The sequence below is a fragment of the Crotalus tigris genome, unplaced genomic scaffold (genome assembly GCF_016545835.1).
Source record: "Crotalus tigris isolate CLP2741 ecotype Arizona unplaced genomic scaffold, ASM1654583v1 scf7180000019504.1669754, whole genome shotgun sequence".
In the NCBI taxonomy this organism is placed as follows: Eukaryota; Metazoa; Chordata; class Lepidosauria; order Squamata; family Viperidae; genus Crotalus; species Crotalus tigris.
This window is the reverse complement of record NW_024097569.1, coordinates 603915-619742: the sequence shown is the minus strand read 5'-3', so window position 1 is coordinate 619742 and position 15828 is coordinate 603915. Positions and strand designations below refer to the sequence as shown.

Here is a 15828-nt window from a genome sequence, read left to right as displayed (position 1 = left end):
GCATGCAATGGATTCTGAAATGGATGAAAAAAAGCCAAACTTTTCCAAGGCAAGACCTCAAAACTACAACTCCCAGAGTTCCTCGGGGGAAAGCGAGACTCTGAGCGCCCTCACGCCTCTCGCCCCCGCCCAAGGGCGAGGCCCTGTGCTGCCACGTGACGCCCGAACGGGGGGGGGACGTCACGTGATCTCCCGAGGATGGCGCCGGACGGATGGCTGCTGCTTGCGGGGCTGCTGCTGCTGCTGAGCGGACTTCACCGGCCGAGCTCCGGGAGCGCTGCGGATCCAGTGCCGCTGGTTATCTGGCACGGCATGGGTGAGCCAGGCTTTGCCCTTTGGGAAACTTAAAGGGCGTCCGGGGGTTTGTCCTTCCAGTTGCAGCCGGTTGGAAGTCGGATCAGAGCTGCTTAGTTTCGCTTCTGCTTCCCAGTCAGGCTGGGAATAACAACAACAACAATAATAATATTAATAATATAATAATAGTAGTAGTAGTGTAATAATAATAATAATGATGATGATGAAAGAAAGGGACCTTGGAGGTCATCCAGTCCAACCCCCTGCTCAAGCAGGAAACCCTATCCCATTTCAGACAAATGGCTGTCCAGTCTCTTCTTAAAAACTTCCAGTGTTGGAGCATTCACCGCTTCTGGAGGCAGGTTGTTCCACTGGTTAATTGTTCTAATTGTCAGGAAGTTTCTCCTTAGTTCTAGGTTGCTTCTCTCCTTGATTAGTTTCCATCCATTGCTTGTCCTGCCTTCAGGCGCTTTGGGGAATAGCTTGACTCCCTCTTCTTTGGGGCAGCCCCTGAGATACTGGAAGACTGCTATCGTGTCCCCCCTCGTCCTTCTCTTCATTAAACTAGACATACCCAGTTCCAGCAGCCGTTCCTTATATGCTTTAGCCTCCACTCCCCTGATCATCTTTGTTGCTCTTTTCTGTACTTTTTCTAGAGTCTCAACATCTTTTTTACATTGTGGTGACCAAAACTGGATGCAGTATTCCAAGTGTGGCCTTACCAAGGATGATGGGACTTGTTGCTCGAACGCTTCTTTTTGTTGGGGGAAGCCTCATTGTGTTAGCCCAGGGATCTTCAAGCTTGGTCCTTTTAGGACTTGTGGACTTCAACTCCCAGAATTCCCTAGCCAGCATGCCTGGCTGAGGAATTCTGGGAGTTGAAGTCCACAAGTCCTAAAAGGGCCATGTTTGAAGACCCCTTGTGTTAGTCGTTTATTTTATGCATGGACTGAATAATAGGTCTCCGTTAAGACAGCCTAATAAACCTACAGATAGATTATAACCTAATAACCTAATAATAGGTCTCTGTTAAAGACAACTTTAAAATAGAAAATCAACCAGTAGAAACCAGTAAAGCCTGTTAATTGGGCTGTTTATGAAGTCTGGTGTGCCATTTGGGCAGATCTGAGTGCCTTGCTAAAGTGGACAGCCTTGGCCACTGGATGAAATGCCCCCAAGGATGGAGTCACATCTGATCTGGGGGGGGGGAGCTGTTGCAATAGAGGGCCCCCCAGAGAAGGTCGTTTTCCATCCCTGCTATTCTTTTTTAGGGTATCCTCTTACTACAGGTACTAGACGGTAAGAGGCAGGCAGATCCTACACCAGGGATGTCCAACCTTGGCAGCTTTAAGACATGTGGACTTCAACTGCCAGAATTCCCCAGCCAGCCACTCCCAGAATTACTGATTGGGGAATTCTGGGAGTTATAGTCCATGAATCTTAAAGTCTTAAAGGTGAAAACTCTGTCCTACACGTAGTCCCAGATATGTGTGGTAACATCTTTGGAATCATGTGTTTCCTTGACAGTGGCATTTAAGGCTATCAGGTGCTCTTGCCCAACTTCCCTTGTGAAGTTTGTTTGAGGGGGATAAAATTGGGGGTAACTTTTATCTACACTTCCTTAACCTTTAAGGAAAAAAAAAGTTTTGCAACAGTTGGTAAAATTACATTTTTTGCTGTATTTGTTTTATATATTGTGATTCTGTTAGAGCAGGGGTGTCAAACTCAATTTCATTGAGGGACGCATCAGCATTGCGGTTGCCCTTCGGGCAATTAGTGGTTTGCGCCTAATAGATTCCAATCCACCAAGGTAGGAGTCAAATACTAGTTCTGTTATGAAAGTAAGTCTCACAAAGGAATCTGAAGGCTGAAATACGAAAGCTTGTGTTTCTGTAGAAATTGTGTAGCTGGCATAGTAAAAATGAAAGCAGTGATGACTAAAACAAGTTCCTGTTTTTAAAATACTTTCTTGTTTTTCTCAGCAGAAGAGTTGATAACTTTATCTTTGGGGAGGCTGGGTAAATATGCGTGTAGGAGTGTTTATGATTTGTAAAATGGAAGGTTAGCCTTTCCTTTTAGCACACAAGCTGACTTGACTTAGGCTTGGAATTGGGCTTGGAATTATAGTCATGTGCAGGGCTAGGCAACCTTGGCCCCTTCATGACTCGGGGACTTCAACTCCCAGCCAGCCATGCTGAGGGGAAAGGGAGATGTTTCCAAGCTGAACCATGCTGGCTCAGGAATTCTGGGAGTTGAAGTCCACGAGTCATAAAAGAGCCAAGGTTGCTTACCCTTGGTCATGTGAGTTGTTCAATGTGTCACCAGGTGATCCTGCTCAATTTTCTGACCTTTTTTGTGGTTGTGGTTAAATGAAGCACCTTAAAGGTTAAGATATTAAGCAAATTCATTTTCTGCAGTGGGTGTTTGCCAGTTTCCGGCAAAACATGTCATAAATTGCCTTGTGACAGCAGGATGTTACAAAAAGGAATAACTGCAGAAAAAACAATTGCAACCCGCATGCCTTCCATAGAAGATGTGTATATTGAGTGGGTCACAAAGAGGGCTGAGAAAATATCTGCAGACCCCTCACATAGCCTCTTGTTATTAAGATGGATTTTATTGCATGTAAATATTTGTAATGTATTTATAAACCCAGGTAGCATAAAACCAGCTAATTTTATTCAGAACTGACCAGGGGATAGTCTCTGCTTCACATCTGAACCACCATATTGAATCTGAATCTGGAGTATGACAGGGGTTCAAAGCTCATCTAAAGCAACTTTTCCTTGCTATATATGGAGGGATTAGACCACCATTTTGTATAACATTCTATTACTTTTATGTGTGTTCATAATTTAAAACACAGCCTTTTTTAAACTAGGGCAGGGGTAGGCAACCTTGGCTCTTTTATGACTCATGGACTTCAACTCCCAGAATTCCTGAGCCAGCTTTGCTGAGAGTTGAAGTCCCCAAGTCATGAAGGGGCCATAGTTCCCCCATGTTGCCTGAGGAATTCTAGGAGTTGAAGTCCCCAAGACATGAAGGGGCCATAGTTCCCCCATGCTGGCTGAGGAATTCTGGGAGTTGAAGTCCCCAAGTCTTGAAGGGGCCATAGTTCTCCCATGCTGGCTGAGGAATTCTGGGAGTTGAAGTCCCCGAGTCATGAAGGGGCCATAGTTCCCCCATGCTGGCTGAGGAATTCTGGGAGTTGAAGTCCCCAAGTCATGAAGGGGCTATAGTTCCCCCATGCTGGCTCAGGAATTCTGGGAGTCATAAAAGAGCCAAGGTTGCCTACTCCTGAACTAGGGCATTTGCTTATTGTTTGACTAAATGCTGTTAATATATTTATAGCTATAAATTGTTAAGGACAAACAGCTACTCTGGGTTTCTAAGTTCTCTTTTCTTTTTTCTTTTACATTACAGGAGATAGTTGTTGCAACCCCATAAGCATGGGTTATATTAAAAAAATCGTGGAAGAGAAAATCCCAGGAATTTATGTGCTGTCTCTGAAGATAGGCAACAACTTAATTGATGTGAGTTCATTCATACAGCGCATGCTTTCAGCATGCAGACATGTGAATTAGACGTCTAAAAGGAAGAGTCCAAATCTTGGATGCAGAGTGACTCTAGGTTGTTGAAACAACCTGTTTTGTACTTTTGAATTCAAAATGGTTTCTACATCTCTTAATTAACTGGCTGGACCAGTTGGCTGCCTTATACAAAGAGGGGGAAACTAAGAGCCTTCAGTGTTGAGAATCTGAGAATAGCCTGCTGATTCAAGCCAAGACACATCCAGCTTCTTTCCTAAGTGTCAAGTACACAGAATCAGGACTACTGGTTAGGTTGAAGTATAGAAGATTTATTGAAGCCAATATAAAAGAATCTGGTCAACTAAAGTTCAACCCTAAATTAACTCCAGATAAGGGTCAGCATAATTCAGGAGGGATTGAACTTGGCTCCCTTGTGGACATGCAAGGATTCTAAGCTGATGATATGTTCAACTCCTCCCCCCCCAGCTCTGTCTGTTCTTCTACATAAAGTAGCCCACCAATGTATTTAGGAAGCTGGCCTATGAGACAAAGGTAGCCCTCTTCTCCCATTGTTGCTCCCATGCACCTGGTGTGTAGAGGGAGAGTGACCTTGTATTCGGAGACTACACCTTGTCACCAAGACTGGTGGCTTTTGATAGACCTGTTCTCTATTTGTCTAGTTCAGGGGTAGGCAACCTTGGCTCTTTTATGACTCGTGGACTTCAACCCCCAGAATTCCTGAGTCAGCATAGCTGACTCAAGAAGTCTGGGAGTTGAAGTCCACGAGTCATAAAAGAACCAAGATTGCCTATCCCTGGTCTCGTTGGAAGAACGATCATGCCTTTCTGAATTGGCTTCCTGCTCTACCCATAAAGCCAATCCATTGAGGCTCCCACAGCTGGCTAGCCACTTTTCATCAACATTTCATTTTTCCTTAGGACATGGAGAACAGCTTCTTCATGAATGTCAATAACCAAGTCAAGAAGGTGTGTGACCAACTTTCTAAAGATCCAAAGCTTCAAGGTGGCTACAATGCCATGGGCTTTTCACAAGGAGGGCAGTTCTTGTAAGTATTTCAAATAGGAGGTGATGGAAGACCCTGGAATGAAATTAGTGAATGGAGCCCCCATGTTACTGGTTGCATACCTGCAAATCTCGGATTCAGTCCTTGATTTCTACCATTAAAGAATAGCAGTTGATGAGCAGATCCCTTGGAGACCCATCACAGCTTTTTGGGATACAGTGAAAGCGCCTATCTCTTTTAAATTGACCGGTCCACTCATGAAACAAAACCACAATGCCACCTTTGTTTGTTTTGACTTAGTGTCCTATGGTAGTTGCCAGCCATGGTAGTTTCTAAAGCATGATTTATAGCTTTCAGGTTTCTGCTCATGCTGCCAATTCTGCCTTATTTTGCAAACAGTTCTCACTGAACCCAGCAACAGCCTGTACCGCCCAACCTGGGGGCGATCTAGCTATTCTGGAACTTCAGTCCCATCCCTGTTCCAATTCACACCACCCCACTGATTAATGCTGTACCAGAAAGCTTGAAATTATAATCAGGTGGATTCTGTTCTGTGGTGGAAGATATCTTTCTAGTGGTGATCTGTTTTTCCCTTCCTTAGGAGAGCAGTGGTGCAACGATGTCCATCTCCACCGATGTTCAACCTGATTTCCATAGGAGGTCAACACCAAGGTAACTCTTTTCTTCAAAGGCGAGCATAGTTTTAGGACATCATAAATGTTGTCCTCATTGTTGTTAGTTGCAAAGTCGTGTCCGACCCATCACGACCCCATGGACAACATTCCTCCAGACCTTCCTGTCCTCTACCATCTTTTGGAGTCCATTTAAACTCATGCCTCCTGCTTCAGTGACTCCATCCAGCCACCTCATTCTTTGTTGTCCCCTTCTTCTATTGCCCTCCATCTTTCCCAGCATCAGGCTTTGAGTCCTTCCTTCTCATTAGGTGGCCAAAGTACTTGAGTTTCAACTTCAGGATCTGGCTTTCTAAAGAGCAGTCAGGGTTGATCTCCTCTAGGACTGACCGGTTTGATGGCCTTGCAGTCCAGGGGACTCGCAGGAGTCTTCTCCAGCACCATAGTTCAAAGGCCTCAATTCTTTTACGCTCAGCCTTTCTTATGGTCCAACTTTCACAGCCATACATTGCAACTGGGAAAACCATGGCCTGGACTATACGCACTTTTGTTGGCAGGGTGATGTCTCTGCTTTTTAGTATGCTGTCTAGATTTGCCATAGTTTTCATCCCCAGGAGCATAGTTTGAGGATATCATAAATATTGTCCTCCTAATAAGGTGGAATTTGGCCCTTTCAAGGTCTAGTAAATTTGTCTTCTGGTTATGAAGGATTCAAGATCCAAATTGGGAAAACTCTGCAAAAAGACTGGGACACTGAAAGTAGGAGTTTTCTGGTAGTATATCAGGACCAGGGAACCTATGAGCAGCACATAACCGGCAAAGACCCTTAGATTTAGTGCTGAAATTCAGTGACAAATGGCCTATTTTCAACAGCACAATTTTCATCACATTAGAGTTATGGGGGGTTGTCTATAGGCAGAGCAAGAATGGCAGCACAAGACTGTAAGCAGCGCAACACACTTTCCCACTCTTAAGTCCCCATCCTCCCCAAACATCAAGCCATAATTGTGTTAAAAGATTTTAACACAATCTTCCTGGTGGTTTTTTTTTTGTTTTTTATTTTTGTTTTTTTGTTTCTGGAAGTGGACTGGTTGACTTTTTTTCCTTTTAATGGCACAGAAAGTTTTTGCCTGCTACAAAGGAAGAAACTTCTTTTGGGTCAGGGGCTGCAGCAATATCAAAGAAGGGGAAGAGATTATTTTTTTTTAACACAGTTGTGGCTTGATGCTGAGGTTTGGGGCGGTTTAAGAGTGAGAAAGGGAATTGTAAGGCTTACAGTCTTGTTCTGTCCTTCTTGCTCTACTTCTATACAACCTCCAAATCTACTGATGTTGAAAATGGGCTGTTTGTAACAATGTCAACACGTGATCTAAGGGTCTTTGTGTGCTGCTCATAGGCTTCCTACTCCTGATATAATACCAGAAAACACCTACTCTTAGCATCTCAGTCTTATTGTAAGGTTTCCCCAAATTTTGAAGGCTGTGGAACGTGTTAGCTTAAAAAAAAAAAAAGACACCAGTCCAGAATTTGTGATCAAGAGGCAAAGTTCTGGTGATAGAAAACTGGCTGTGTTTGTGTTATTCCCCCTCCCCCTTAGTTTCTTATGAACTCCTGTCAAATTCTGATGAGGTTCAGTTGAACAAACACTGCTCCAGTGTGTGTTAAACCTGAAGTACAGGTTTAGTAGGATGGATCCTGAGATCGTTGTCTAAACTTGCTGTTTCTGATTTAAAATTCAATTTGCTGGGGTTTTAATTTCTCAACATTATCTTCAGTTTCTTGGCTAACACAAAATCTGATTTCCCTGTTTTAACTATGTGTTTTTTAAAACATTGAAAAATTCCAAACACATGTTCTCTGATAAAAAAAAATGCTGTCAGAGAATACTTGGCATTCATTCTCTTACAGCAAGATTTTAATTTTTCCCGTGTATGTAGTAATTTCATTTCCAAGCTCTTGTGTGTCCAGACCAGAATTAGGCAACATGTGATTCTTGAATTCAATCTTTTACTGACCCCCCTCCACCCTGAAATAATATTACTGATGTTTGGTGGCAAACCAGCGATGAACTCTGAGAGCACAATTTTCTGCACAATTTCAATAGGAAAGAATAGAAAAATGTGTTGGTCAAAGCATTGGATAGACCAGGGGTAGGCCACCTTGGCTCTTTTATGACTCGTGGACTTCAACTCCCAGAATTCCTCAGCCAGCATGGCTCAGCTTGGAAACTCTCCATTTCTCCTCAGCATGGCTGGCTCAGGAATTCTGGGAGTTGAAGTCCACGAGTCATAAAAGAGCCAAGGTGGCCTTCCCCTGGGATAGACTGTATGTACCTTGAAAAATGGGGACTCCATCAATTCATTCCTTGCTAATTTTGCCTCATTGTTCCACTGCCGAGTTGGGGTGTCAAAAAATGTATCTCCCTGATTCCAGAGAGGGGGTCCACATAATATTGAATCACCTGCACTCTATTTGAAAATTTTAGTTATCCTACAAATAATAAAAGATTTCTGTTTAAAGTGGGTATCTTGCTGGGCAGGTAACTGTTTCCTCACCTCCACTGTTCAGCTTTTCAGCCATTGACGTGCCAAAAAATACGGATAGTCCTTGTCTTACGACCGTGATTGAGCCCAACATTTCCATGGCTAAGCAAGACAGTTGTTGAATGACTTTTGCCCCATTTTGCAACCTTTCTTGCCACAGTTGTTAAGTGAATCCCTTCAGTTAGTAACAGGGTTGTTAAATAAACTTGGCTTCCCCATTGCCTTTGCTTGCCAGTCGGTCGCCAAAGGTGAATCACATGATCCTGGAATATTGCAACTGTCGTAAGTCCATGCCAGTTGCCAAGCGTCTGAATTTTGATCACGTGACCCTGGGGACGCTGCCACAGCCGTAAAGGTGAAAAATGGTCCTAAGTCACTTTTTTGCATTGCTGTTGTAACTTCACTAAACAAATGGTTGTCTAGGGAGATTTTCGATCGTCCAAGTCATGGTTGCCCCAGAGATACTTTTTCCAAAAGGCAACTGGACTTTTTTTTTTTCCCTTCGAAAACATTTCACTTCTCATCCAAGAAGCGTCTTCAGTTTCTGCATTCAGGTTTCAGAACCCTTTGGGCAAACGAATGGTGGATAAATCAAGGATTAGCTGTATGCATTAGTACAGCAGCCCCCAACCTTATCTATACCCCGCACCCCTAGAACGCTTCTGATATAGCAGTGATGGCAAACCTTTTAGAGACCGAGTACCGAAAAACCGCCCCGCCCACAGGGCCACCCACCACCTCCACGGCCCGCCGCAGATCGCCCAGGCGGCCTTGCAGCACCATGGTAGCCACACTCTCCGCCCATGCCCTGCAGCATCATCTGCGTGCGACAGGGCACGAAGGTGGAGTCTTGTCCCTACTGCCCAGCTGTCATGTCCTGCTCCACGTGGGCTGCACCTGGGAATGACTTTCCTCTGGGAGGGGCTGCTGGTGAGGAGGGGGGCTACGGGGGGACGTGGGGCAATGGTGTGTGTGCCCACAGAGAGGGCTCTAATTGCTACCTCTGGCGCGCGTGCCATAAGTTTACCACCGTTGTGATATAGTCTCACACCCCTTACAAAAATTTGAAATAACAGCAACGAATTATGCATATACACTATAATTTTGAAAACCCACGTTTTTACACCCCCTGGAATATCTCATACCCCAGGGGGTGCGAACACGCCTGATTGGGAACCCCTGCATTAGTGTTAGAGGAGCAGCCCCTCAGACTTTTTTTCTGGGCTTGCTTGACAAGCTAAGGCCATGTGTAAATTCTACGTGATTCTCTTCCTACTGCAGGTGTGTTCGGTTTCCCACATTGCCCTGGGGAGAGCTCGCATCTCTGTGACTGGTTGAGAAAAGTGCTGAATATTGCTTACACAGATGTGGTTCAGCAGCAGTGAGTTTGGCTGTTTCAGGAGACATATATATAGAGAGTATATTGGGGGTAACCCAAAATCTATTGGGGGAGAAATGCCTGGGTGGAATGGAAAAAATTCAACAGCTCTTTAACGATTGGGGGTTTGCCCTGTTCTCTCTCTGCCACAGCCTGGTCCAGGCCCAATACTGGCATGATCCGGTGAACGAGCAGCAGTACCGCAAAAGCAGTCTCTTTTTGGCTGACATCAATCAGGAGCGGGTAAGCCAGTCCAGACTCTCTAGCCGAGGGGTCTTCAAACTTGGCAACTTTAAGACTTGTGGACTTCAATTCCCAGAATTCCTCAGCCAGCCCTCAGGGCTGGCTGAGGAATTCTGGGAATTGAAGTCCACAAGTCTTAAAGTTGCCAGGTTTGAAGACCCCTGCTCTAACCAATGCAAAACACTGCTAGGCTACACTGATTCACACGTTACCTGCTGTTAAAATGCTTCTGTGTGCCAGGAAACCAGCCACGGGGTTCACAATTGGTAATTTGCTGCCTCAACTCACCTTTGGCCAGATGGGTGGCATATAAATGTAATAATGAAAATAAATAAATGAATGAATGACTGGGAATGAATCAACAAACCACAGCTTAGCCGTCGAAACCAGTATTTCTGAACCTTTAGCAGCTTTAAGATATGTGGACCTCAACGGCCAGAATTTCCACATATCTTAAAGTTCTCTAGATTGAGAAATACCACTTTAAACCAGGCGTCCCCAACCCCTGGGCCACGGCCCAATACCGGGCCCTGGTGTATTTGCAACCGGGCTGTGTGCAGCTTAACTTGCGCAAGCAGTATGCCGGTATGTGTGGACATGCCACGCAGCTTACGTTGAGCTGCATACACGTGTAAAGACGCTAAGAAAAAGACTCAGGCATGTCCTGAGCAGAGATTTGAAGCTGCTGCAGAGCTGCTTGTCACAGCTTGAAACAGCTTGAGAGTCTCTGTGTGTTTATTGGTTTTTTTACACTTTTTACATACATAGGCTTTTACATTAAATGCTGACATTTTACATTCATAAGTTTAACCTTTAGATGCTGACATAAAGTTTCTTCATTGGAAAATTCCTTCGTATAAGCAACTATTTTCTAGTAACATATTACCTGTTCAGAGACCAGGTAAAAACAAATACAGGGAGATAAAAAACAAAAGGAACTAACAAAGACAGGAAGAGATAAGAGGGAACTTAAGCATATTATTTATTTAGGTAGGTGAGATATTAAGTCAAAAGGGTGCTTCACTGGGACAAAGGTATCAAAAGGTTATGAGGTTTGTGGGGGGGAAAGCATGGCAGTTTGCTGCGCGTGCTTTTTTCCCACATATACGTGCACGCCAGCCTGCCACTCATGTGGCCCAGATCCCCTCCTCCCCCCATCATCGGGCCACCAAGCCGCAAATGTCGGGGACTGTTGCTATGGGGCATTGTTCTGTTCCAAACAGGAGCTTTGCTTTAGTCCTGCTTGACACAGACAGATTAACTCCAAAGACGGATTAATATTCAGATTATTTATTCTTCAGGAATCTCCAAACAATAACTCACAGTCAATGCAGAGTTCCTCTGAGGCACATATTCATAATCTGTCCGATCTTGTGGTATAAAAAATTAAAGGTAAATTCACTCCATGTTCGTATGAAGTAAAAGGACCTCGTGGTTGTACTACACAAAACTTTTCATACTGGGCAGGTAGCCAGGAAATCCCTCCCAATGACCAGTTAGAACACAGATATAACCATGTAACAACTAAACTACATTTCCCAGAAGCCATCTCTTAAGGAGACAGCATTTAACCCCTTAAATGCTATTTATATATGCTCTGGCCAGATGGTTACATACTGGTCCAGCACAGGCATCTTCCTGAAAAAGTGTGAGTTTGAAGCATTTGAAAGAAAATTCAATTAGCAAAACCAGAGTTAATTCTACACTTGAATCCTAGTTCATTATATCTACACAAAATATAGAGCAGCTTTAAAGAAACTAAGCCAGTCTGGGTGGGTTCACTGCTTTTGAAGCATCCTTTGTATTGCATTATTCTGACAACATAACAACTTTCTAGTGTTCATTTTGTACTGTAAGTCATTCTGGAAACTTTGAAGACTGGAATATAAAATATGTTAATCTATCCATCACCATTTACATATACCCAGTCTTAAAAGGTAACAGTAGCAGCAGAAAACTGTTGCAATGTAGAATTTGATTTTTTTTGCCATTAACACTACAACAACAACAACAACAACAACAACAATAATAATAATAAAGTTGGAAGGTACCTTGGAGGTCATCTAGTCCAACCCCCTGCTCAGGCAGGAAACCCTATACCATTTCAGACAAATGGCCATCCGATCTCTTCTTAAAAACTTCCAGTGTTGAAACATTCACCGCTTCTGGAGGCAGGTTGTTCCACTGGTTAATTGTTCTAACTGTCAGGAAGTTTCTCCTTAGTTCTGGGTTGATTCTCTCCTTGATGAGTTTCTTTCTCTGCCTGTTTTTCCAGGTTATCAATGAGACTTACAAGAAAAACCTGATGAGTCTGAAAAAATTTGTGATGGTGCGGTTCCTCAATGACACAATGGTAGATCCTCCTGCCTCTGAGGTGAGCGGCTCAGAAGGGTGTGTGGTGTTATAAAAGGTGTGCATATCCGAAAAATCAAAATGGGATTTAGCCTTTGTGTACCGCCCAGAGGCAGTTCTTAGCCCCCCAAAAAGTACAGGTAGTCCCTGAATTACGACCACAATTAAAGCATCATTTTCATTGTTGAGCAAGGTGGTTGTTAAGCAGAGTCACAACTGATTTTATGACCTTTTCTGCCATGGTGTTTAAGAGGTTCGCTCCAGTTGCTAAGTACATTACGTGGTTCGATCCTGACTGGCTGAAGGTTTACTCCGCCTTCTGTCCTTCCGAGGTTGGTAAAATGAGGACTCAGATTATTTTGGGCAAATAGGCTGACTCTGTAAACTGGTTAGAGAGGGCTGTAAAAAGCACTGTGAAGCGGTATATAAGTCTTAAATTGCTATTGCTAAGCGAATCCAGCTTCCCCTTTGACGTTGCTCGTTTGTGCTTGATGGAAGCTGGCTGGGAGGTCGCCGACGGTGATCACGTGACCCTGGGAAGCTGCAACCATCATAAATAGTTGCCAAGTATCCAAATTTTGATGTTGTGACTGTGGGGATGCTGCGACGGTTGCAAGCGTGAGGACCGGTCACATGTTAACTTTTCTCAGTGGCATTATAACGTTGAACGCATGGTTAGAAGCTGAAGACCATCTGTACCATTTTTGAGTCCGATATCCTCAGACATGGTATTCTGGCAGGTCTCCCCTTTTGGGGTGTAGGGGACTTACCGCTTTTCTCCCTGTCTGTCTACGGAGATTCTCCGTCATTCCAGGTCATGGTTGTCCCAAAGGTGCTTTTTTCATGAGGCAACTGGGCCTTTCTTGTTTTTCTTCGAAGACGTTTCGCTTCTCGTCCCAAGAAGCTTCTTCAGCTCTCCCTGTCCCGCTTTTGAGAATCCGGCTCCAATCACTAGACCATTGTTTCTCAACCTTGACCATTTTAAGGCATGTGGACTTCAACTCCCAGAACTCCACAGCCAGCAATGAAGTCCACATGCCTTAAAATGGTCAAGGTTGAAAAACACTGCCCTAGGAGTTCTCATTAGGATAAGAAATACAGGGTTGGTTCTTAGCAGTTTCCAGGGATTGATCACAATAAAGACAATTTATGCCTTCTCGTTCTCTTTCCTTCCAAGTGGTTTGGTTACTATCGGAGCGGCCAGAGCAAGGACACCGTTCCTCTTCAAGAGACCACGCTCTACATGGAGGTAATTACCTCAAGTCTTTCCTTTGAATGACTGAAAACTCAACTTAGGTTGAAATAAACATCCTATCTGACACTGCAGCCAGCATTATGTTGTTGTTGTTAGTTGCGAAGTCGTGTCCGACCCATTGCAACCCCATGGACAACATTCCTCCAGGCCTTCCTGTCCTCTACCATCTTCTGGAGTCCGTTTAAGCCCACACCTACTGCTTCAGTGACTCCATCCAGCCACCTCATTCTCTGTTGTCCTTTCTTCTGTTTCCCTCCATCTTTCCCAGCATTAGGCTCTTCTCCAGTGAGTCCTTCCTTCTCATTAGGTGGCCAAAGGACTTGAGTTTCAACTTCAGGATCTGGCCTTCTAAAGAGCAGTCGGGGTTGATCTCCTCTAGGGCTGACCGGTTTGATCGCCTTGCAGTCCAGGGGACTCGCAGGAGTCTTCTCCAGCCCCAGAGTTCAAAGGCCTCCATTTTTTGGCACTCAGCCTTTCTTATGTTAGGGGACATAATTTCTCTATTCGGGCAAGAACAAAAGGTCTATATATAAATATTACCTTGAAAATTGCTTCCAGGATTGGAAACCATCAGAAGGACCTCTGCAGTTTTGTTCACCCAACAAACTTAACTAGGTCAGTTAAGGACTGTGGCTATATCCATGTGCTAAATGGGGTTATTTCTAACTTTGGGTTGGGTGGGCTACCTGAGCTTTGCTATGGCCTTCCTTAATTTTTTGTCTACTTCCCAGTCTAGTTTATAGCTCTTGAGATACCCTTCTGCACCCTCCCCCCATTTAAGTAGTAATGAAGACCAACACGGCTTAGCTTTTTAAAGTTGGCTAGGTGATGCCACCTGCCAAACCTTCAAGCTGTATCGGGTGAATCCCTAAAAAGCATGAACAATCCTATGGATTGCTCAATGAAGCCAGAAGTCTTGGCTACACCGTAAATGTTATGGCAGAATGTGGTTGGGTTATGGTGTGAATTTTGCCATGGGTCTCTTTCTTTAGTTTCTGACTTAAGTGTTCCTCAGTTTAACTGGCACGTTGCCTTGATTTTCAGGATCGCCTGGGCCTGAAGGAAATGGACCAAGCAGGGAAGCTGGTGTTTCTTGGAGCAGAAGGAGACCATCTCCGCTTTTCCAAAGAGTGGTTCTTCAAGAACATCGTGCCCTTTCTCAGTCATGCTGCTGGTGATGACAGTCAGGCTGTTCTATCATAGGGTTTGGTGGCTGGAGATGATTCTCATGGCAAGGCGGGATACGCTCCATAGAGACCTATCTTGAAGACAGGGCTGTTTCTACTAACCTGCTAGGCTACTGTTCCATTTCAGTATTAACAGTTTAGGCATGTTCAACTCCAAGTATTATTTTTTGTTAGTTGCGAAGTTGTGTCCGACCCATCGTGACCCATGGACGTTCCTCCGGGCCTTCCTGTCCTCTACCATCTTCTGGAGTCCATTTAAGCTCACGCCTGCTGCTTCAGTGGTTCCATCCAGCCACCTCCTTCTCTGTCGTCCCCTTCTTCTCTTGCCCTCCATCTTTCCCAGCATCAGGCTCTTTGCCGGTGAGTCCTTCCTTCTCATTAGATGGCCAAAGTACTTGAGTTTCAACTTCAGGATCTGGCCTTCTAAAGAGCAATCGGGGTTGATCTCCTCTAAGACTGACCAATTTGATCGCCTTGCAGTCTAGGGGACTCGCAGGAGTCTTCTCCAGCACCATAATTCGAAGGCCTCCATTCTTTGGCGCTCAGCTTTTCTTAACGGTCCAACTTTCACAACCATACATTGCAACTGGGAAAATCATGGCCTTGACAGTATTTAAACTTTTTCAAAAACCAATCTTTGTTTCCAGGACCTGCCTATTGTAAGGGTTAATCCGCTGTCACCTGATAATATGGTATTTGTATGGCACAATCGGAGCTGGTCACCATTGTTTGAGAGGGTGTAATTGATATGATTCACAGTGCGTAAAATTCCCACTTCAGGTACGTACAGTTTTAAGTTCCATTTGAAAGAGAGACCACTTCTGTGATTTTATTGAGGTGTCAGTCTAAAGAAACACAAAAGCACTGCAAATGCCATTGTGTAGTTGCTCTGAATGGAGATATTGAATAGGGCTGCATTCAGAATGAAGTGTGGAGGGGTGAGGTGTTTCCACAGCTGAGGTTTTTCTCTGAAAACTGAGGCCTTTCATGGGTGGAAGGCATCACTGTTAATGCTGGAAGGAATTCTGATAAAAAGCCATTGATTAGATCTCCCAGAACAAAGGGAAGAAGATTTAAAATATGATTTATGGAAGAGGATTCGGTTTTGAAATCATGTTAATTTATGTTTGCTTTGGTTTACATTACAAGTATTTTGCAATTTGACACAGTCTAATAAACCAGTTTTAATTTAGATTGCAATGGTGGTCATTTCAGGGCTGGAGTGACTTATAGTCACATCGTCTGCATGTGCTCCTGCTTGACTGGGCAATTGGACTTTCTGTAATTCCAGAGCATTATACCATAAACATGGAATCTTCTGAGCAGAGCCATCTTTGAAAGACACACCTTTTCCCAAAAGCCATTATTCAGAAAAACCTGATCATGTCTC

At 44.2% G+C, this 15828-nt stretch overlaps 1 protein-coding gene across 1 annotated transcript; it reads left to right on the top strand.

Annotated features, from left to right (window-relative positions):
- Positions 1 to 167: 167 nt before the first annotated feature.
- On the top strand, positions 168 to 14732 carry PPT1 (palmitoyl-protein thioesterase 1). The gene is made up of 9 exons (XM_039363038.1): positions 168 to 316; positions 3718 to 3827; positions 4763 to 4890; positions 5450 to 5520; positions 9305 to 9404; positions 9554 to 9644; positions 11920 to 12018; positions 13174 to 13245; positions 14296 to 14732. The coding sequence occupies exons 1-9, from the start codon at positions 199 to 201 to the stop codon at positions 14452 to 14454; spliced, it is 948 nt and encodes a 315-aa protein (XP_039218972.1). The 5' UTR covers positions 168 to 198; the 3' UTR covers positions 14455 to 14732.
- The last annotated feature ends 1096 nt before the right edge of the window (positions 14733 to 15828 follow it).